Below are 24807 nucleotides of genomic sequence, written 5' to 3'. Positions count from 1 at the left end.
ATTTCCCTTCCATTGATCCTGAGTGTGACCTTGTGATAGCACTGACAAACTGAATGTGGTAGAAGTGATATTATGTGACTTCCACAGCCAGATCACAAAAGGCAATATGGCTACAGCCTGGCTCCCACTCTCTCTATGGATGCTCACCTTTGGAATACAGCCATTGTGCTGTGAAGAAGCCCAGGGCACATAGACAGATCATATAGGTGTTTAAGCCTCAGCTAAGGTCTCAGGTAATAGTCATATGAGTGAATAAACCTTCAAATGATTCTAGCCTCCAGCCTTTGAGTCTTCTAGCTGAGGTATTTAATGGAAACATGTTTTTAGTGATTGACAATGAACTCAAGGACATGAGAGAAAAAACACACTCCATAGGCTGGCTATAGTAAAATAAATGTTGTGCCAAAACCACAGTGAAACTGGAACTTCAAACTGAAGCAATGCTAATAGGCTTATCTCAATCCTGTGTCTACAACAGAGAAAGAAAAAAAGGAACTAATGAGGTTATATCAACTCCTTTATTACATCACTTTCTCCCAGGAAAATATATAGAAAAGGTTTTGATGAGATGAATACCAGATGGAAAAAAAGCAGACTTTGGCAACAATAAACATTTCATTTCTGGTACAGAAATCTTTCAGGGAAGGGAATGATTCCAAAAGCTAAGATGTTACAAATCACTGCATGGTAATCTCCAGAGGAAACTGAGCAGTTCTCCTTCCCAGTGAATAGAGAGATGCTGGTGAAACTAGCAGCTGCCCACAGTGGGTACTTCTGAGACTTAATGGTACTTAGTGGACACAGAGAATACCAGAGATTCGAACTCCCCTCTTAATGTGCAGGCTAGATTACATAATGCTGTACAGATTGTAAACGGCATAACCAGAGAGCCATACGCATAGATTAAAATATGCAGCATCTACACAAAAGTACAAAGCAACTTGGACATTCTGAATGACTTGGGTCCAAATACCGAGAGGAATAAATATACTACTTATCCAACAGTCAATTTCTCATATTGTTCCTCTTAAGTTTGTTGATGACCTGTAGTAATGGTAGAGAAAGTTTCTAGTATCATATAATATTTATCATTCTAGTAGTAATGCACTCAATTGTATTAGAACTGATATTTAAATATATATAATAAATAAAAACCCATAAATATATTAAATATGTCTCTCTAAAAGAGCAATTCGTACACTGCCTACTATATTGAAAAATATAACATTCCATTATTAACTAAAGTGCCAACAGAAAATATCTTGCTAGATGGGAACCACAGCAAATCTGTCTGCAATATTTTTAAAAAAATACAAAACTGTAAGTTAAAATGAAAAGTAAATAATAATTAATATTAAGAATTATTATTTAAACCCCCCAAAAGAATTTTAATGAGTCAAAAACAGGAAAAGGGGCTTATTTTCTTGTATCAATTCCTAAAACATGAGTTTCCATTAACTAAAAATTTTTATGAAGAATTCTCTTCACTGAGTAGTATCCCTTGTTGATAACCTATGCTACCTATCTATTAACAGATGACAGAATACAAAAAAAAATTAAAGCTTAACATTTTGGAAAAGCACATTAGTTGGGTATGTTAGATAATACCCTTAAAGGTACTACTCTACAGTCCCTTTTCCAATGTGAAATGGCCTGGAGTTTCAGTAAAAAAAGATAAATTAGCAATCGTGTTATATGGTAATACAGAAAATTTTAAGCTTAAGAAACTGGTAAAAGAAAGATTAGTATTTTATCTTCCCCAACTTTACTGACATAAAATTGACACATGACATTGTGTAAGTTTTAGGTGTACGACAAGGGTGTGTTCCTTGTCTTGGAATGTTCACAGTAATGTGACTGACAAGAGCCCAAAGTAGAAAAAATCCAAATATACACCAATAGTAAACTGGACAAGTAAATGGAAACAAAAAAATGATTAAGTAAATTGTGGTGTATTCATACACTAGAGTACTATACAGCAATGAAAATGAACCAACAACTGTTAGCATACCCAGGGTGAAACTCCCAATAATGTTAAGCAAATAAAGATAGATATAAATAGGATGAACAAATATTTGTTGAATAAATATTTCAGACAAGACTCAGATAAGATCAGGACTGTCCTTTATCTTTGTTTAGCAAGTTTTATTCACAGACAATACAAGAAAGATTACAAACAAGATGTATAAATTATTTAGGAGAACAAATTCCTTTCAAGCACCTCAAGCACATACTATTGATCTGCTCCACTAATCATAATGCACTGTTCATTTGTCAACTTCTTGAAAGACCCAATTTATTTTTATTTATTTATTTATCTATTTTAATTTAAGTCTCTTTTTTTTTTAAAGATTTTATTTGACAGAGAAAGAGATAGCAAGAGCAGGAACACAAGCAGGGGGAGTGGGAGAGGGAGAAGCAGGCCTCCCGTCGAGCAGGGAGCCCGACGTGGGGCTCAATCCCAGGACCCTAGGATCATGGACTTGAGCCAAAGGCAGACACCTAACAACTGAGCTACCCAAGCGCCCCCTGAGAGACCCAGTTTAAATCAGAACTTATACTAGAAGCTTAAAAACCCATACTAAAAAGACTTTCTTCATTGAATAAGGCTTTTCAAACTATACTACAATTAAACAGTTACAGTTTTAAAATATAATCTAAACTCAGAAATTATTAAAAGAAAAAAGACATAAAATACTTACATTAACTTTGAAAGCTTGTACAGTGTTATCCAGAAGAAGGATGTTGCAAACCACCTCCGTATGCTGTCTGTCTCGGGCCAACTCTGATGCTCGTACATTGTAGGTTCTGCCAGCAGGCAATCGGAAACGCGAGGTCATTACTGTCCACACTCGGTCTAAGTTGAAAAAAACATTCACTAAATAAAAAAATAGTTGAAGATACTTAGCAGTTTAAAACACCAAGGTTATTATATAATCTTCAACTAACACAAGTAAAAAGCAGTTATAACTTTTGAAACACCAATAAAAATTGTAGGTATAAAAAAAAGATACTGTATATAATTCATCATTTAAACTAAAATTCAAACTGCCTGGAAGAGCTTTATTTTGAACTGTTCCATTGAGAAGAAAATACACAAATTGTTCAGGAAGTCATAATCCAATTCAAAATATATAAATTTAGGAATAGCAAAAAAAGGAGTAGGAGAATATGCTACCTTAGGAAGTTGGACATTACTCACTGATGCAAATATTTAAAAACACTGTAGAACAGCAACAGGAGGGAAGACTATTTACCTCTAAAGGACCCTTACCTTTACTAAACTTAAGATTTGGGGGAAACATGGGAGTTTGGTCAATTTTTTTAAATACAATAATACTCTTTATTTTAACTATCCTCAAATTTAAATGAATTCTAATAGGATTATTCTTATTATTCTCAAGAAAACAAAAACAAAATAGAAAACATAAGGCTACAGATCTTTGCTTCTCAATTTTTAACCTAAGAAGGAAAAAATGACATTGCCTATAAAATCTGAACAGATAATACACTGATATCAGCAATACCTGAAGTTAAAAGGTAATGAATAGGGGGGATAGGGAGGGGGAGGGGAGAAAAGGCAATGAAGATGTAGCTTTGAAGTTCTGAAAATTATATGAAACACAGAATTACATACCAAAAAAATTAGCATTCATATGGGAGAATAAAGCTAAAGATATTTCCAGACATTCAAGGATTCAAAGTTTAAAATCCACAAAACTTCCCTCTTAAAGACAATTAAAGACAGGAAATAAAATATATTAGAAACACAAGTATACAGAACTTTTAAATTAAGTAGTAAGAAATTTGAATAATGAGTAAGCAAAAAATAATAAAGAGAAACGCCAGTTCAAATCAGTGGTATTCAGTAACTGCAGTTGACATCACAGACTGTTCATGTCAAAAAGATTAAAGCTATAAGTAAAAGTCAGTGCTACACAAGTATGAGAATTGTATAAGGAAAACAGCTTTAGCAGTTGACAAAGAGGGGCTAGCCAAGTAAGACTCACCAATTAAAAGACAGGGATTGGTGGTTTCTGGTTCCACATGTTAAGAGCTTGCAAGTCTCCACTCCACTTTAACAAGTAAAAAGTAGAACAGACTGGAAAATCACCAAGGCTGCTTGGATTCATGAGAGAGAGAAGACACAGGGCAAACCGCTGCCCCCAAGACTGAAGAGACAGGCAAATACATAGGGTCTCAAGGAGAGACTCACAAACAGAAACCACCAGGGGAGCCAGTACACGATTAGGAAAATCTGAACTGTAACTGGCGAACTGCAGGAGGCTCAATGTGGACAATGCTGAAAGTTAAAAACTCCAGGGAGCCCAGTCATAGGAGGACTCCCACAATATTCGGAGGTTTACTTCAGGAATCCAACTAGATTCCCACAGTAAATATGGAGAAAAGTAGCCTTAAGCTTTCTGCCGGGGATGAACATATATAACATACACACACACACACACACACACACACACACCCCAAGACAATTATTAAATATACCAGAGCACTCTGTTCTTCTTAACAACACCTGTCCTTAGGAGAAATTAGTTAACCAGAACCTAAGTGACCTGGGGCAAAGAAAATACTCAACTCCAGCTGACTCTAGCCTTCCAGTGGGAGAATGGAAATAACCAACTCCAGACCACTTTAGCCATCCTGTCCCATCTAAAAGGGGGAAAAAACCTGAGAAACCCTGTGACATTCATAGTCCAGAGGCATAGGTTCACTAAAATACTGAGGCTTAACCAGAGGATTACAGAATGCTTTTCCTCCCTACACTACTAAAGGCCTATTTACATCAGTTCCTCTTAACACAACATCATGCCTGACTATCAAGAAAAATTTATAGGGGTGCCTGGCCGACTGTCAGTAGAGCATGAGACTCTTGATCTCAGTGTTGTAAGTTCGAGTCCCACATTGGGTGTAGAGGTTACTTAAAAATAAAATCTTAAAAAAAAAAAAATCAGAAGGCATACTAAAAAAGGCAAAAAAGCACAATTTGAAAGGAAAAAGCAAGCATCAGAACCAGACATGAAAGGGATGTTGGAATTATCACACACAGAATTTAAAACAACTGTGATCAATATGCTAAAGCTCTAATGGACATTGTAGACAGCATGCAGGAACAGATGGGCAATGTGAGCACAGAAATGGAAATCTGAAGAAAGAACCAAAAAGAAATGTTACAGGTAAAGAACACTGTAAGACATGAAGAATGCTTTCTGATAGACATGTATCGGGCACAACAGAGGAAAGAATCTCTGAGCTAGAGGATATATCAAAAGAATCGTCAAAAATCGAAAAGCAAAAGGAACAAAGACTGAAAAAAAACAAAAACAAAAAAACCAGAACACCTAAACTCTGTGGGACAAAAAAAGGTGTAAAATAGATATATGAAAAGAATAGAGGGGAAGACAAGAAAACATATTTGAAACTATCAATAATGACTGAGAGTTTCCCCAAATTAATGTCAGACATCAAACCACAGATCCAAAAAGCTCCAAGAACACCAAGAAGGAAAAATATCAAAAAAACCTACCTATACCTAAGCATATCACTTTAAAACTACAAATCAAAGATTTAAAAATCCTGAAAGAAGTCAGAGGAAAAAAACAGCTTACTTATTGAGAAGCAAATATAAGAATACATCTGACTACTTAAGCATGCAAACAAGAAGAAAGTGAAGTGAAATATTTAAAATGTTGAGGGGAAAAAAACCCCTAGAGACCTAGAATTCTATATCCTACAAATCGTCTTTCAAAAGAGAAAGAAATAAACAGTTTCTCAGACAAAAAAAAGGGGGAAGGATTTGTTGGCAGTGCACCAGCCTTGCAAGATATTTTAAAAGAAGTTCTTTAGAGTGAAGTAAAATAATAGACATCAAAACTCAGATCTACATAAAGAAAAGTATCAAAGAAGGAATAGACCTGATGTGATGAGCACTGGGTGTTGTACGTAACTAATGAATCATTGAACACTACACACCTTAAACTAATGATGTACTATATGTTGACTAACTGAACTTAACAAAAAAAAATGTTAAAAAGAAGGAACAGGTGAATGTTATTTTAAAACTTTTATTTTTCTTATCCTTAACTAATCAAACAGGTAACAGTACAATACCCTCTACTTCAGTGTGGCAAAGACTTAAGAAATTTGATGAGATTTTTCCTTCCACAATTAGGTGAAGGGTGAGGATTTTGCAGATGTGATTAAAGCCCTAAGTCAAGTGAGTAAATCAAAATAAAGAGTACCCTTGGTGGGCCTGACTTAGGTGGAAGCCCTTAAAAAATTGGGAACTTCCTGAAGTAAAAGAAATTCTACTGCTGGCTTTAAAGACATGGTCTGCCATGTTGTGAAATGACCTGTGAAAGGGGCCTCTAGAAGCTGACAGCCAGCGAAAAACTAAAGACCTCAGCCCTACATTTGATTGTATTCATCAACAATCACATGAGCTTGGAAAAGAACCCAGGCTCCCAAAGTTTGGTCAACATCTAGATTGCAACTATGTGAAATGCAACCAAGCTGCATCCATCCTCCTGACCCACAGAAACTGGAGGAAAATAAATGTGTTGTTTTAAACTGCCAAATTTGAGGTTATTCATTACACATCAATAGAAAACTAATACACATTTCACAATGGTACTACTCAATCAAGAAATATTCACCAGAGATAGAAAATATGAAACAATGAGGCACCTGGGTTAAGCATCTGACTCTTGATCTCAGCTCAGGGCTTGATCTCAGGATCATGAATTCAAGCCCTGCACTGAGCTCCACACTGGGTGTGGAGCTTACTTAAAAAAAAAACAAAACAAAGCAAAAAACAGAAAGAATCTTCAAATAGAACTATTATAAAGACTATAAACTTACTGATTAAAAGCATTAAAAATATACATGGATTTTCTCTAATACAAAGACTTATTGTAAAGCCAAAAAGAAAACACAAAGCAACACACAATCATCTCTTTGTGCATGTTCCACTCTTGCTTCTAATGGATATATGTATTTCTCTTCTCCCCAGCCCTGCCTTCCCTTCACCTGGGGTGAGTGGTCCAGATAAAGAAAGTGGGCAAAGACCTAAGAAATTCATAAGTAACAGCAGAATCAGCAAATTAGTTTTAACAGTAGGGGGAGCTACCCAAAAAAGAACACTGGTTGATGTTACGAAGGTATGCCAATGTCAAAGAGTGATACAGGAATGACAAGATACCAAAGATATTCTGCCAAAATCAGTCTTCCCCATTTACTGGCACATTTACTTTTGACATTTGCACTTGAACCTAGATTAATGGTTTAATTGAAATTTTTCTTTTTTCTTTTTTTTTGTTTCAATGAAATTTCTATGTAACTCACCAAGATACTTTCATATGAGATTCTTCCACAGTCTTGAAAATTATCTACCTTAAAGATACATACCACTTGACAAATGGCACAATTATGCCAGTGACAACCTAACTGCCCATAAGTGATAAGAAATAAGATAATAAGCCAAATAAGTCTAGTCAGAATTTCCATTACATCTTGAAAACACACTCCTGAAAGGTTATGAGCATCTTAATATATGACATCTGGCTGGCAGGTAAGTGTCTGCTTTTCTCAGAAGAGACACCTTTTCCTAGAGCACTTCAAACTTTTTCTATTCACTTACGAGAGCAAAATGTTCTGTTAGAGATGCTAAGAGAACATAACTGTTTAAAGTCCCAACTGAGCAAAGTATCAAATATTTCTAGGGGGCTCTTCTGATCATCCTCCATGCTACATAGAAATTTCCAAAAAGTCATTGAAGGAGACTATATGAACAAAGAAAAACTATCCATTTTTAAAAACTCTTTAATTACTTTTCTCCTTGATGACTACATAGTCTAGTTTATGTTATCTCACACAACTCTCTAATTGCTTTCTAAGGACAGCTTTATTTATTTATCATGCTTTATTTTTTTTTAAAGTTTATTTATTTATGTATGTAATCTTTACATGGGACTCGAACTCACAATTCCAAGATCAAGAGTCGCATGCTCTTCTGACTGAGCCAGCCAGCTGCCCTTTATGCTTTAAATATTATAATTTTATTGTGAATATTATTTACAAAGTGAAGTGCAAACAGCACTTCTCCATATTTTGAAAATTAATTATTAACATTAAGCAAATACTGTATTGGGTATTACTTCCATTTCTGGCAAAAACAAACAAACAACACTCAGTAGCCTTTCCACAGATATGCAGTTATTTAGAAAACTGAGTCACATGTTTTTAGGGACTACCCAAATCTACTCTTGGACAACATACTTAAACATATCCTGAAAGTAACCCATCTACTGGTTCCATGTTTACACAGGTTTAGTAGATTATAAGTAAGGTTAAAAGCCACTGTTCTTTACAGACCAGAAAAACCTAAACTTGGCTACCCTAAGTAGGAAATATTCAAACAAAAAGCACTCATAATAAGACAGTAGAAAATTATAATTAACATATGCAAATGTTCTTATAATAGAACAAAATGTACCTACCCTCTATCCTCACAATCTCATATTCCTTATATTTATGTTCATGAATAAAATTTTTTTCAGATTTATATGTTTTAATTTTTTATTTTTAAAGATTTATTTTTTATTTATTTTAGAGAGAGAGCGAGCAAGCACGCAAGTGGAGGGAGGGACAGAGAGAGAGGGAGAGAATCTCAAGCAGACACCCCACAGAGCACACAGCCCAACTTGGGGCTCAATCTCACAACCTTGAGAACACGATCTGAGCGGAAATCTAGAGTCGGAAGCTTAACCAACTGAGCCACCCGGGCGCCTTTTTAAATTACACAACAAAGCTTTATATACAACCTCAAGGAGCTATTAATACCAAAATGTTCTTCTCAACCTCAAGTCACTAACAATAATGGGCAGAAAGTATTTAAGATAACGTTAACTTTAAAAGGATAAATCTGCATTGCTAAGACCAACTACAGAAATGCACTATCTATTCTAAGTATTCAACACTCTTAAATGTGGATTTTCACAAGATGTTGGCCTCCCATAACTTACAATAAAACCTTACTAGTTTACACACTACTAATTAAGAGCTTTAAATAACTTTATTTGATTATTTGATGTTATGCTCTAACCTTTGAGAAAAAATTCATTAATAGTAATCTTTAAATTTTTAAAAATATTTCTTGAAGAGAACTTTCTTCAAAGAAGACATACAGATGGCCAAGAGACACATGAAAAGATGCTCATCATCACTTACCATAAAAGAAATGCAAATCAAAACTACAATGAGATATCACCACACATCTGTCAGTGGCTAAGATCAACAACACAAGGAACAACAGGTATTGGTGAGAATGTGGAGAAAAAGGAACACTCATACACTGTTAGTGGGAATGCAAACTGTTGTAGCCACTGTGGAAAACAGTATGGAGGTTCCTCAAAAAGTTAAAAATACAACTGGCCTACAATCCAGAATCACACTACTGGGTATTTACCCAAAGAATAGAAAAACACTAAATCAAAGGGATATATGCACCCCTATGCTTATAGGAGCATTACTTATACTAGCCAAATTATGGAAGTAGCTCAGGTGTCCATAGATTGATGAATGGATGAAGAAGAGGTAACACACACACACATACACACACACACACACAGGAATATTACTCAGCCATAAAAAAATGAAATCTTGCCATTTGCAACATGGATGAAGCTAGAGTATAATCTTAAGCAAAATAAGTCAGAGAAAAGACAAATACTATATGATTTCACTCATATGTGTAATTTAAGAAACAAAACAAATGAGCAAAGGGAAAAAAAGAGAAAGACAAACCAAGAAACAGACTCTTAATTACAGAGAACAAAGTGATGATTATCAGAGGGGAGTTACGTGAGGAGATGGGCAAAATAGGTGATGGGGATTAAGGAGTGCACTTGCTATGATGAGCACTGGGTGATGTATGGAATTGTTAAATCACTATTTTGTACACCTGAAACTAATTTACACTGTATGTTAACTAACTGGAATTAAAATAAAAACTTAATAAAAAAAATATTTCTTGAAGGAAAAAAAAACCTTAAAAGAACAGACTGAGTTTTATATACATGTACCTGAAAAATATCCTTCCCATTAAAAAACGTTAGGAATAATTTTTTTTAAATAAACAGTATTTTATTTTTTTAAAGTAATCTCTCTGCCCAATGAGGGGCTCAAACTCCCAGCCCTGAGATCAAAAGCTGCATGTTCTACCAACAGTGTGTGCCATGCAAGTACCCCAGAAATAATTTCTAAGCAGATTTCCAGTAGATTCAGTCATATGTTCATTCAATCATTCAGCAAATATTTGTTAAATTGTGCCAGGCACTGACGCAGGCCCTTGGCATACATCAATGGGGGGAAAAATCAAATCCCTATTCTTTTTTTTTTTTTTTTTTTTTTTTTTAAAGATTTTATTTATTTATTTGAGAGAGAGAGAATGAGAGACAGAGAGCACGAGAGGGAAGAGGGCAGAGGGAGAAGCAGACTCCCCGCTGAGCAGGGAGCCCGATGTGGGACTCGATCCCGGGACTCCAGGATCATGACCTGAGCCGAAGGCAGTCGCCCAACCAACTGAGCCACCCAGGCGCCCAATCAAATCCCTATTCTTATAGAACTTACATTCTAGCATAAAATATTTTATTTGTGTAGCCCTCCTGCAAGCATCCTTCATAAGAAGCCATAAATGCCAAGGAGGCAGAGACTGGTTCTAACATAATTAACATTGTATCTCCCTCCATAACCTTCAATCCCATACCTTATAGGATGCTGGGCAGTGAATAAGTATTCCTTAAAGTGACCAAATGAAAAGTATAAGAAATTAAGTATATATTCTGCGCTATTCTGATCTTGTACATCTTAGAATCTTAGGTCTGAAATACTTAGCTTAGAATCTCAACACTGTTCCCACTACTCAGTTTCTTTAGTATTGAGTTAACTTTCTTGGGTGACTTATACTTAAAGACTTCAGACCTAAAGCATAAATGAACTGTCTGATCAGCTCTTGAGACTTCTCCATAAAATGGTATCTTCAGGTACAAGATTTAGTTACTAATATACTAAATATATTCACACTTCTTGCCACATTTACTTTCATTTCATAAAGCAATAATTCTGTTTGATTTCTGGAGAATTTTATTACTTGAAAATTCCAACTTTGTGAAAAAAATACGCTAAACCTTCCACGATGTTTTAGAAACAGAAGTTCAAACAAAATTCTCCATTACAGCTTTCCTTTTTCATCTGAGAAGTGTTTCAGTAAAATTGATATACATGTATACATAACTGCTTTCAGTGGAAACGAGCCCATCTCTTTAAAAAAAAATAAAAAATAAAAGATTATAGGGGGGGCCTGGGTGTCTCAGTCGTTAAGCGTCTGCCTTTAGCTCGGGTCCTGGGATCGAGCCCCGCTCAGGATCCCTGCTCAGCGTGAAGTCTGCTTCTCCCTCTCCCACTCCCCCTGCTTGTGTTCCCTCTTTCGCTGTCTCTCTCTCTGTCAGAAAATAAATAAAATCTTTAAAAAATAATAATAATAAAGTAAAAAAAGATTATGAATTATGATCTACAAAAATGTTGTCTTTTATACCAAATGTACTAATACAAATGTAAACATTGTGAAAGACCTAAACTTATGATAAATCTTTTATGTCTACACACATTAAAAATCTGTACATATTAAGTCAAAAGAGCTGAACATATATGGTGATATTCAAGCTATAAAAATTATGGACACATATAGTTAAGAGACAGAAAAAGCACTTGGGCATATTCACATAATGATTAGTGAATTAAAATTGTGGGATAAAATTGTTTTCTATTCAGAATTCTATTAATGTTAATACAATGTTTTCTGTTCAGCAAAAGTAAGCACATTCCTTCTGACTTTTAACTTCAAAGGACAAAATGGCAAACAGTTTATTTTTCCATCATCATAAATATAGATTAAAGAGTTTAGGCTGTCACAGAAAGAGACAAATGACATGGCTCAGCAGTAGCTAGAAAGTAACAGGAAAGATGAAATGGGTGGTAGAGAATCAAAGGAGGGACAAACAAATCTTCCTTGACCTGATAAAGGACATCTGTGGAAAACACAGTTAACATCATACTTAACACTGAAAAATGGGATGTTTTATGGCTAAAATCAGGAACAAAACAAGGATATCTGGGGTGCCTGGGTGGCTCAGTCAGTTAAGTGGTGGCCTTCAGCTCAGGTCGTGATCTCGGGGTCCTGGGATCGAGCCCCTCATGGGCTACCTACTTGGCAGGCAGTCTGCTTCTCTCTCTCCCTCTGCCCCTCCCCGTGCTCCTACGTTCTCTCCCATCCCCCAACTCTCTCAAATAAATAAATAAAATATTTTTTAAAATTTAAAAACAAAAACAAGGATATCTATCAGCTCTCACCACTGCTATTCGGAATTGTACTGGAGGTGTGAGTCAGAGCAATTAGGCAAAAAATGAAATACAAGTCACTGAGATTAGAAGGGAAGAAAGAAAACTATCAATATTTGCAGATGACATAACCTTCTACATAGAGAATCTGAAGAAATCTACAAAAAAGCTGCTAGAACTAATAAGTGAGTTTATAGCAAAGCAAAATGTAACATCAATATGTAAAAATTAATTGTATTTCCACAAACTAGCAACAACCAAAAGTTATAATTTAAAAGCAATATTATTTATAATAGCACTGAAACTGAAAACTTCAAAACACTGCTGAGAGAAATTAAAAAAGAAAATAGTGAAGAGATATGCTGTGTTCACAGGTTAGATGATCTGTAGATGCAAGGCAATCTCAATAAAAATCACAGCAGGCTTGCTTGTAGAAACTGACAAACCAATTCTAAAATTTATATGAAAATGAGAGACTTGAATAGAAAATGAAAAGATCTGAATTGAAAATAGTTGAGAGGCACCTGAGTGGCTCAGTCAGTTAAGTGTCTGATTCTTGGTTCCGGCTCAGGTCATGATCTCAGGGGTCGTGAGATCAAGCCCAGCATCAGTTTCCACACTCAGTGAGGAGACTGCTTGAGATTCTCTCTCTCACTCTATTTCTGCCCCTCCCCCTGAGAGCACACACGCACACTCCCCAAGATAAATAAATCTTTTTAAAAAAGGGTGAAAACAACTTTGAAAAGAAACACAAAATGGGAAACTAAATCTACTGATTTTAAGACTCATTATAAGCTACAGAAACCAAGACACTGTACTGGGATCAAGATAAAAAGACAGAGGAATGAAACAAAATAGAATACAGAATAAGACTCACACATATATGGACAACTAAATTTTGACAAAGATATACAGGCACACATCATTTATTGTGCTTGGCAGATACTGAGTTTTTAACAAATTGAAGATTTGTGGCAATCCTGCATCCAGCAAGTTTATGGTACCACTCTTCTAACAGCATTTGCTCACTTCATGTCTCTGTGTCACATTTGGTTAATTCTCTCAATATTTCACATTTTTCTTTATTATATTTGCTGTAATGATCTGTGAGCAGTAATTACAACTCATTGAAAGCTCAGTAATAACTCCCAGCATTTTTTAGCAATGAAGTATTTTTTAATTATGTATTTTTTTAAAAGATTTTATTTATTTATTTGACAGAGAGAGAGACACAGTGAGAGAGCAAACACAAGCAGGGGGTATGGGGGAGGGAGAAGCAGGCTTCCTGCCGAGCAGGGAGCCCGATGCGGGGCTCGATCCCAGGAGCCTGGGATCATGACCTGAGCCGAAGGCAGATGCTTAACAACTGAGCCACCCAGGCGCATCTAATTATGTAGTTTTTAAAAATATTTTATTTATGAGAGAGAAAGAGAGAGAATACAAGCAGAGGGAGGGGCAGAGAGAGAGTGAGGGAAAAGTAGACTTCCTGCTGAGCAGGGAGCCCGACGTGGGGCTTGATCCCAGGAGTTTGGGATCATGACCTGAGCCAAAGGCAGATACTTAACCAACTAAGCCACCCAGGCACCCCAAGATATCTTTTTTCTTTTTTTAGAAATAATGTTACTGTACACTTAATAGACCACAGCATAGTGTAAACATAATTTTAATATGCACTAGGAAACCAAAAAATTCATTTGATTTGCTTTATTGCAATATTTGCTTTATTGTGGTGGTCTGGAATGGAACCCACAATATCTCTGAGGTATGCCTGCAAAAATTCCGTAGACAAAGGCTAGTCATTTCAAAAGATGGCTGAAAATATGCAAAAAAAATGCACTTCAATCCATACCTTGAACTGTATGCAAAAATTAACTCAAAATGGATCAAAGATCTCTGCAGAACCTAACACAAAAATTCTTAAAGAAAGCACAGAAGAAATCCTCGGTGACCCTAGGTTGGGCAAATATTTCTTTTTTTTTCTTCTTTTTTTTTTTTTAAGATTTTATTTATTTATTTGACAGAGAGAGACACAGCGAGAGAGGGAACACAAGCAGGGGGAGTGGGAGAGGGAGAAACAGGCTTCCCGCGGAGCAGGGAGCCCGATGTGGGGTTCAATCCCAGGACCTTGGGATCATGACCTGAGCCGAAGGCAGCCGCTTAACAACTGAGCCACCCAGGCGCCCCTGGGCAAATATTTTTTAGAAAAACCACCATAAGCATGACTTTTAAAAGAATAAATTGATATTTTCTAATTCACCAAAATTAAAACATCTGCTTTTCAAAAGACACTGTTAAGAGGAATGAAAAGACTAACCGGAGAGTGGGAACATATATCAGATAAAGGAATTGTATCCAGAATATATAAAGAACTCTCAGAACTCAGTATTAAGAAAACAAAACAACCTAATTTAAAGACAAACAAAAGATTTAAAGAGATACTTCATCAAAGTAGATATGCATATTGCAAATAACCACACAAAAAGATGCTCAACATCATTAGACATTAGGCCTGTGCAAACTAAAACCGTAACACAATTTCACTACATATTCATCAGGACAGACACAAAACACAGAACACCAACTGCTGCCAAAGACAAGAGAAAAATGGATCTCTCATTCATTATATAGTGTTACAACACTGGAAAATAGTTTGGCACCTTCTTATAAATGTGAACCTACTCCAACTCTATGAGTATCCAGGTAACAAATGCAAATGTCCATACAAAGACTTGTATTTGTTATAGCTAACCACTGGAAACAAAATAAATGCCTATTAATAGGTAAATGGATTTACTGACATGTGGTACGTGTTTATTCACCTGTGGTATTTTAATAAAGTGGAATACTAGTACATAATAAAATGGAAGTACTGATGTACACAACAATATGGACAGGTTTCAAAATAATTATGCTCAAAGAAGCTAGGTCAAAAAAAGAGAGTACATACTATATGATTCCATCCATATAAAATTCTAAAAACCACAAAGTCATCTTTGGTGGCAGACAGCAGAGCAGCAGTTGCCTAGGGTCCAGCAGTATGGTGGAAGGGATTATAGTAGGGCACAAGGACACTTGGGAGTAATGAGTATGATCATTATACTGAGTGTGGTGATGGTTTTATGGATGTATAAATATGTCAAACTGATCAAATACTATACTTTAAATATATATACAGTTTATACTATTTTACTTGAATAAAACTGCTAAAAACATACAGTCAAACCACTTAAGAGGCAAAATATGTAGAGAATTTTGACATTCTGATTCATAATCTCCTGATTATATAACAAAATTTAATTTAACAATGCACATTTGGACCAGTTTTCTTCATCATGTTAACATGGCTGATTTCTTCTAATAGTGGCAAATGCTGATAATGCAAATTAAAATTTTTAATATTCAGTTTAGATGTCACAACAATTCAGATACAGAGATCGTTCTATACGCTACAACCTTAAGACCTGTTATTAAGAAAATAAAGATGACGGAGCACCTGGGTGGCTCAGTTGGTTAAGTGTCTGCCTTTGGCTCAGGTCATGATCCCAGAGTTCTGGGATCAAGCCCTGCATTGGGCTGTCTGCTCGGTAGGGAGCCTGCTTCTCCCTCTCCCTCTGCCACTCCCCCCGCTTATGCTCTCTCTCTCTCTCTCAAATAAGTAAATCTTTAGAAAAGAAAGATGATCACTAGATGTTTATTCTCTTTAACCTATTTCTGCCTCATTTCCTTTATCTACAAAAATGTCAAAGTAATAGCACTCACCTTAAACAGTTATTTTAGGGACCATGATATAACACAGGTGGTACGCTCTAAGCTGAAATACAAAATGACTCATCTTTAAGTGGTTAATTTACTCCCAAAGAATAATTTATATAATTATATTAAATGGTTCTACAAAGGATAGCCCAAATATAAAGGAAACAACTTTTTGTTTTCAATTCAGAAATTCTGTGAAATAAAAAGGCACAGCTTAAAACTAGATCTCAATTTTCATAATCATAAATCAAACCTTCTATGAATGTCATAATTTATGCTTGCAGGAACAAAATGTCACTGAAAATAAAATATATTTATATGATCAAAGCAACAAAGGGAAAATTAACTTGGAAACTAGTCCATGGTTCTTTTTTTTTTTTTTTTTTTTTAAAGATTTTGTTTATTTGACAGAGAGAGAGATAGCGAGAGCAGGAACACAAGCAGGGGGAGTGGGAGAGGGAGAAGCAGGCTTCCCGCCGAGCAGGAAGCCCGATGTGGGACTCGATCCCAGGACCCTGGGATCATGACCTGAGCCGAAGGCAGACGCTTAACGACTGAGCCACCCAGGTGCCCCACTAGTCCATGGTTCTTAAAGTATCAGTTTCTAGAAAAGATGAACATGTTTCATGTTAATATTTCATAAACTTTACTTATATCGGCCCTGGTTACACTATTTGCTACATAAAAATGTTCATCCAATTAAGAAAGCAGTGAATTGGGTTCAGACTTACATTAAGTATAAACCAGAGCATGGAAAAATCTTGGGTATCAATTAACTGAAAGTAATTAAATTTAACTACCTTTTGTTGGATTCAAATTTCTGTATTTCCACCCATCTGATGTTTTCAAAGTAGTTAACTATCTTTTAAAAGTAACCTTCTAATTAAAAAAAGAAAAAAAATGGAGGAAGCACTTCCAGAATGGCAGAGTAAACACCTCTGAAAATCCACTCCTTCACAAAAGCAGAAAGAATACTGGAAAACTCTTGGTTTCGGCTCAGGTCGTGAGATGGAGCCCCATGTTGGGCTCCCGTGGAGTCTACTTAAGACTCTCTCTCCCTCTGTCCTTCCCCCACTCTCACACTCTCTCTCTCAAATAAATAAATCTTTTAAAAAAGAATTCTGTAGTTAAAAGTAAAATGATTGAAATAAAAAATTCAATAAAAGAGCTCAACAGAAGACTTGAGCTAATACAAAAAAGAATTAGTAAACTTGAAAATAAGTCAGTTGAGAATATCCAGTTTGAGGACCAGAAGGAATAAAGAATGAAGAAAAATAAAGAGCCTGAGACCTGAGAGAGACACCATCAAGTATACCAACATATTCATAATGGAAGTCTCAGAAACAGTCAACTAAAAAGGGGGCAGAGAAAATATTTGAAGAAATAATGGCAGATAAATCCCCAAACTTGATGTTTAAAATTTAATCTACACATCAAAAAAACCAAATGACTTCCAAAAAAGATAAACTCAACCAGATCCTAGACACATCATAGTCAAACTATTAAAACACAAAGAAAAAGAAAATCTTGAAAGTAGCAAGAGAAAAGTGATTCATCACCTACAAGTGATCTTTAGTAACATTAACAGACAATACCTAATCAGGAAACAGGTAGGTCAGAGGGCAGTAAATGACACATTCAAAATACTAATAGAAAAAGACTATCAACAAGATTTCAATATGTGGCAAAACAATACTTCAAAAATTAAGAATTAAAGATTATTCCAAAGAAACAGAAACTAAAAGAATTTGTAACCACATCTGTCCTAGACAAAAACACTAAAAGATGAAATGAAAGAACATTTAGAGAGTAACTAAAATCCACAGGAAGAAATGAAAACCACCAGTAAGGGTAACTACATGGCTAAACATAAACAACACAAAAAATGTTTTGTATTTTTAACTTTTTTTCTCCTGATTTAACAGACAATTGCATACAGCAATACTTAAAGTGTGTTGATTGGATTATACTCTTTAAAGATGTAATCTGAATGACAAAACATCAAAAGAGAAGGGAAGCTGAGCTATATAGGAGCAAAATTCCTATATACTATTTAAATTAAGCTGCTATTATCCCCAACTAAACAGTTTTAAGTAAATCCCCAGGGAAACCATTAAGAAAGAAACTCGAAATAATATAGTAAAACAAACAACAAAATTAAAATGACAGGTTAGAAAATACTCCAAAGAAGGCTATAATAAGGAATAGAGGGAGAAAGGGACAAAAGACTAAGAAAACTAGTAAAACAGCACTACCCTATCAATAACATTAAATGTAAATGAAATAAACACTCAAATCAAATGGCAAAGATTCACACAATAGATCTTTTGTTAAGCCCTGCTCCAAAAGACACAGTTCAGATTCAAAGACACAAACTAAATGTGAAAGTATGTAAAAAGATATACCAGAAAAACAGTAACCACAACAGAGCTCGTGTAACTGTACTAATATAAGACTGGTTGAAACTAATAAACAAATTTAACAAAGTTGCAGGATATAAACTCAACCTGCAATTGGGTTTCTATACCTTGACAATGAATGATCCAAAAAGAAAATGAAGAAAACAGGGGTGCCCAGGTGGCTCAGTAGGTTGGGCAGCTGCATTCAGCTCAGGTCATGATCCCGGAGTCCCAGGATCGAGCCCCGCATCTGGCTCCTGCTCAGTGGGGAGTCTGCTTCTCCCTCTGCCCCTCACCCCGCTCGTGCGTTCTCCCTCTCTCTCTCAAATAAATAAATAAAATCTAAAAAAAAAAAAAAAAAAAAGAGTAGGGGTGCCTGGGTGGCTCCGTCGTTGGGCCCAGGGTCCTGGGATCGAGCCCTGCATCGGGCTCACTGCTAGGCAGGAAACCTGCTTCTCCCTCTCCCACTCCCCCTGCTTGTGTTCCCTCTCCCGCTGTGTCTCTCTGTCAAACAAATGAATAAAAACTTAAAAAAAATAATTAAATTAAATTAAAAAGTAAATGAAGAAAACAAATCTTAGTACAATAACATCAAAATTAATAAAATACTTAGAAATAAATTAGACTAAGGAGGCAAAAGACTTGTATACCAAAAATGACAAAACACTGAGGCAAAGAAATTAAAGAAGATACAGATGGAAATCCTCTGTTCATGGACTAGAAGACAATACTACTAAGATGTCAAAACTACCCTAAGCAATCTACAGATTTAATGTAAAATTATCAAGACACCATTGGCATCTTTTATAGAAACAGAAAAATCCATCCTAAAACTCATATGGAATCTCAAAGGACTCTGAATAGCCAAAACAAATCTTGGAAAGAAGAACAAAGTTAGAGATGTCATATTTCCTCAATTCAAAACTTATTACAAAGCTACAGTAACCAAACAATTAGTACTGACATAAAGACCAAGGCCATAGAATGGAGAGCCCAAAAAAACCCCCTGCATATATGTTCGTGATTTTCTATAAGGGTGCCAAGACCATTCAATGTGGAAAGGACAGTATTTTCCCAAACAGTGATGGGAAAAATGGGTATCTACATGCAAAGGGAGGAAACTGGGCGAATCAGCACATAAAAAGTTGCTCAATATCACTGTTAAGGGAACTGCATATTAAATTCACAATGAGATATCACATCACATCCATTAAGATGGCTACGGTCAAAAACAAACCAAAGAAACCCCAGAAAATAACAAGGATGGGGAGATCCTTCTGGAAGCCTTGAAAAGAACAAACTTAGAGGGGTCACACTTCCTCAATTCAAAACTTACTACAAAGCTACAGTAATCAAAACAATGTACTGTTGGTAGAGTAAAATGGTGTGCTGCTATGGAAAACAGTATGTGGTTCCTCAAAAAACTAAAAATAGAATGATCACACGATCTGATAATTCCACTTCTGGGTATATAACCAAAAGAACTGAAAACTAGGTCTGGAAGAGATATTTATACCCCCAAGTTCACAACAGCTTTATTCGCAATGGCAAAGGTGGAAGGAAACAAGACAAGTGTCCATCAGTGGATGAATGGGTAAACAAATATGATATATCCATACAATGGAATATTATTTAGTGTTAAAAAGGAAATTCTGACACTTGCTACCTTGTGGGTGAACCTTGAAGACTTCATGCAAAGTGAAATAAGCCAGTCATAAACTAGCAGATACTGGTTGATTCCACTTAACAAGGTAACTACAGTAGTCAAATTCATAGACAGAAAGTAGAATGGCGGTTTCCAAGGACTAGTAGGAAGGAATGAAGAGTTGTTTAATGTGTACAGTTTTTCAGTTTTGAAATCTGAAAAGCATTTTGGAAATGGATGACAGTAATGGTTCCACAATAATATGAACAGACTTAACACAACTAGACTATATACTTAAAAATAGTTAAGATGATAAATTTTGTGATACATATTTTACACAATTAAAAATAATGTTTAACAAACTTACAGTTATATGAAGAGGTGATCTAAGTTTCTCTAGTCAACAAATGTTATTTAAGAGGTGTGACAGGCCATTAATTAGTGAAAATATTATATTTTTGAATTTCATGAAATTTGTGTTATGTCAGCTTTTCATCATCTGTGATCTCTTTTCTTTATCTAAATAAATACGTTCAATTGGCATTCTTACTCCACCATTAAAAAAAAAAAAAAAAAAGAGGGGCGCCTGGGTGGTTCAGTCGTTAAGCGTCTGCCTTCGGCTCAGGTCATGATCCCGGGGTCCTGGGATCGAGCCTGCATGGGGCTTCCTGCTGAATTAATCAAAATTAATAAAATACTTAGAAATAAATTAGACTAAGGAGGCAAAAGACTTGTATACCAAAAATATACTGAGCTGAGCTGAGCAGGAAGCCCTCTCCCACTCCCCCTGTTCACAACAGCTTTATTCGCAATGGCAAAGGTGGAAGGAAACAAGACAAGTGTCCATCAGTGGATGAATGGGTAAACAAATATGATATATCCATACAATGGAATATTATTTAGTGTTAAAAAGGAAATTCTGACACTTGCTACCTTGTGGGTGAACCTTGAAGACTTCATGCAAAGTGAAGGAAACTGGGCGGCTTCTCCCTCTCCCACTCTCCCTGCTTGTGTTCCCTCTCTCACTGTGTCTCTCTCTGTCAAATAAATAAAATCTTTAAAAAAAAAAAAAAAAAAAAGATTATGCATCTACTTTTAGGAGTCCTGGCAAACTTTGAAAAGGAAAGTGAAGAGTAATATAAGGCCCAACAAGTTAATTTGGGGGAAAAAAGGAGATCCTAAATTTTCTCATGAGTTCATGTAAATAAAAGTACAATAACAAAAGGGTGAAAATTAAAACAAGCCGAACTAAACCTATATTGTGCTTAATATATCAGATTCATTCCAAATATAAATTTATGTTGCATAAAGAAATATTGAAAAAATTCAACAGTTAATCTAATATTGTATTGCCTCTAGGGGTATGCTATTTTTAAAACTTTAGTATCTAAAATTTCTAATATTAGTTTTTAGCACCAGTAATTTTTTTACTTATCATCACATATGCTGGGCTTTAAAACTAGACATGCAGAAAACACACCATCCTAGGAGCTCATACCCAATGCTCTCAACCTATTTTTATGTGGTACCTAAAGAGATACTAACTTTATTTCTACAGATGAAGAAACAGGCTTATCAAGATTATACAATCTCAATGTTACACTGCTAGAAAGTACAAGACCTACTGTGCCAGATGCCAGTGACTACAATCATTCTATTATACCTCAAAGATCCATTTGTTTACTTAATCAAATATTTATTAAGCACCCACTATGTTCCAGGCACCATGCTAAAAACTGAGGATTAGAGCTCAAATATTACCTGAGAGTAGAAATTACTTGAAAAATAATTTGTAATTTTTTAAGTGCTATATAAATGTCAGACGATACTACTTCTAGTAGTAGTATTACTATTAGTAGTAATAAAAAGATCTTGAATATTAACAATACTACTATTTAAGCATTCAAGTCTACCAAATGTGTATTTTCCTTTATAAGATTGAAGGTCCTTAAAGGCAGAAGTCCTGTTTACCTCTGTATTTCTCTCAGCACCTAGGACTGAACTTTGTACTCCGTAGTATTCAAAAAGTATGTGTTAATTATACAGAAGCACGAGTATGCTTGGGCCTCTCTTTCCGTTGCTCTCTTTCCACACTAGGTTCTAGAACACTAGTAGCCAGATTTTTTGCCCAGGCAAGACACTGGGAATCCCTTTCGGAAAACTATCCACCAGGTCAGGAAAAAGACATAAATCCTAGAGTCTACAGGCCAACAAACCACCAAATACACACAAACTCATGCACTAAGAGTTTCCTATCAGGCTTTTGGAGTCTCTCTTAATATAAAAAGGATGATTTAAACTTTGGAGAAAGAAAGATTTAAATGACCATCAAAACCTAGCTGGAGTCGTTACGGAGGATAAGGCTAAACTAACCCACCAATGCACCATACTATGTCTATCACATTAAGTTATAAGAAGGTATCCCTCAAATATGTATGCATTAAACTAGGATTTTTTTTTTTTAATAAAAGTGCCAAATAGAATTGTCACCTAGGACTAGGTCAGTGATGCTTCTCAATCAAAGCTGTCTTTGTAGACAGCTTGGTGAAGAGCCAGTTTTTTTCAATTTCCAATCCATCACGGATTGTGGCAGATTGTATTTTCCAAAAACGACAGCAACAATATTTCTAGAACTTTACCACTTCGTCAAGAGGTGGAGTCTATGTCCCCTACCCCACTAGTCTGAAAACACCTCTGTGGCTGCCTCAATGAATAACAGTACAGCAGAAAAGACATACTGATTACTGAGACCAGGTCATAAAAGGGCACAGAGTTTTCACCTTTGTCTAAGGACATGTGCCCTGTAAACCTAGCCACCAATATCTGAGGAAGCCGAGGCCACATGTGGAAAGGAAGCCAGGCCCCCAACTCTCAGACCTGGCAGAGCTCCCAGCTGACAACCCCAACTTGCCAGCTAAGCAAGTGCACCAACTTCAGTCAAGCCACCGCAGCTGCCTCTGCATAGAGCAGAGACAAGTCTTCCCTGCCAAGCCCTGACCAAATTAGATTTGTGAGCAAAATAAATGACTATTGTTTTAAAATACTAAGTTTTGAGATGGCATGTTTCTCAGCAGTAGGTACCACTAGAACATAGACCAACATAGTCCTTTTGTAAATACAATAAAAGTGACTAGTAGGATTTTTAAAGATACACAAAATATAAGCTCCAATGTTTTCTTATTAGATTTAACAGAAATCAAATTCTCTGTCAATTATTATGACACTTACTCTCAGTTACAAGGCCATGGACCAATCCACAGTCACTTAAGTAGCACTGCTCTAAATTATGTTAAGGGAAAAGAAGCATAATTTAACTAGAATGATGGTAAAATAGGTAAGAAATATGGCAAGGAAAGAAAGTGCTCAAGTAAGTATTTAAAAGCTTTGCAATCCATTATACTACATCAATTTCCCTAAGAATAACTTGGTGTCCTGATTAAATACCAGGGAGGTAGATGGATCAGTCTATCAAAATGGGAGTTTTTATACTTCAGAATACTACATCTAGCCCTCCCTTACTTTGATATCATACTCACATGAAAGCTTCTGAGCTCTCATTTTCCCTCTCCCTTCCTCCCTGTCTTGCACATACACACACAACAAATATGACAAAATTGTAAAAACTTTTTCCCCAGCTTTACTGAAATATAACATTCTGTAAGTTTAAGGCGTATACCATGATGACTTTATGCATGTATATATTGTGAAATGATTACCATGATAAGATTAGTTAATACATGCATCACTTCACATAATTATAATTTTTTGTGTGTGATATGAACATTTAAGATCTACTCTCTTAGCAACTTTCAAGTATATAATACAATACTATTAACTATAATCATCATACTGAATATTAGAACACCCAAACTTATTCATCCTATAACTGGAAGTTTATACTCTTTGACCAACCTCTCCCCATTTCCCCCACCCACTCCCAACCCCTGGGAACCACAACTCTACTTTCTGTTTCTATGACTGGCTTTTTCAAGATTCTGCATATAAGTAAAATCAAAAATTATCTGTTTTTCTTGTCTCACTTATTTCTCTTAGTATAATGCCCTCAAGGTCCATCCATGTTTGTTTTTTTTTTTAAGATTCCATTTATTTATTTATTTATTTATTTATTTAAGAGCGAGAGCGCACATATGCAAGAGAGCACAAGCAGGGTAAGGGGCAGAGGAAGGAGAAGCAGACTCCCTGCTGAGGGGAAGGGGCAGAGTTAGAGGGAGAAGCCAACTCCCTGCTGAGGAGGGAGCCCAGTGTGCGGCTCTATCCCAGGACCCTGGCATCATGCCAAAGGCAGACGCTTAACCAACTGAGCCACCCAGGTGCCCCAAAGTCCACCCATGTTATCACAAACAGCAAGATTACTTTCTTTCTGATGACTGAATAATATTCCCCCCCAACACACACACACACACACACACACACACACACACACACACACATCTTCTTTATCCATTCATCCATCCATGGACACTTAGGTTGTTTCCATGTCTTGGATATTGTGAATAATGCTGCAATGAACATGGCAGTAAAGGTATCTCTTTGAAATAGTAATTTCATTTCCTTCAGATAGGTAACCAGGAGTGGGGG

General features: G+C 35.9%; 1 protein-coding gene across 5 annotated transcripts in view; it reads right to left on the bottom strand.

Annotated features, from left to right (window-relative positions):
* The window catches only part of PTPN4 (protein tyrosine phosphatase non-receptor type 4), a 230079-nt gene that overhangs the window by 183188 nt on the left and 22084 nt on the right, over positions 1-24807 (bottom strand). For 3 of the 5 annotated variants that reach the window (XM_032412078.1, XM_032412100.1, XM_032412098.1), the window contains exon 2: positions 2703-2857. In XM_032412078.1, coding sequence (XP_032267969.1) covers positions 2703-2840 — 138 coding nt within the window. In that variant the 5' untranslated portion in view covers positions 2841-2857. Of the gene's footprint in view, positions 1-2702; positions 2879-16170; positions 16457-24807 lie in introns of those variants that run through there. The other 2 variants (XM_032412087.1, XM_032412092.1) reach the window with 2 other exon arrangements.

This window comes from Phoca vitulina, unplaced genomic scaffold (genome assembly GCF_004348235.1).
Source record: "Phoca vitulina isolate PV1807 unplaced genomic scaffold, GSC_HSeal_1.0 scaffold1, whole genome shotgun sequence".
Taxonomy (NCBI): Eukaryota; Metazoa; Chordata; class Mammalia; order Carnivora; family Phocidae; genus Phoca; species Phoca vitulina.
The sequence above is the reverse complement of the archived record's forward strand: the minus strand, read 5'-3'. Positions and strand labels throughout refer to the sequence as shown.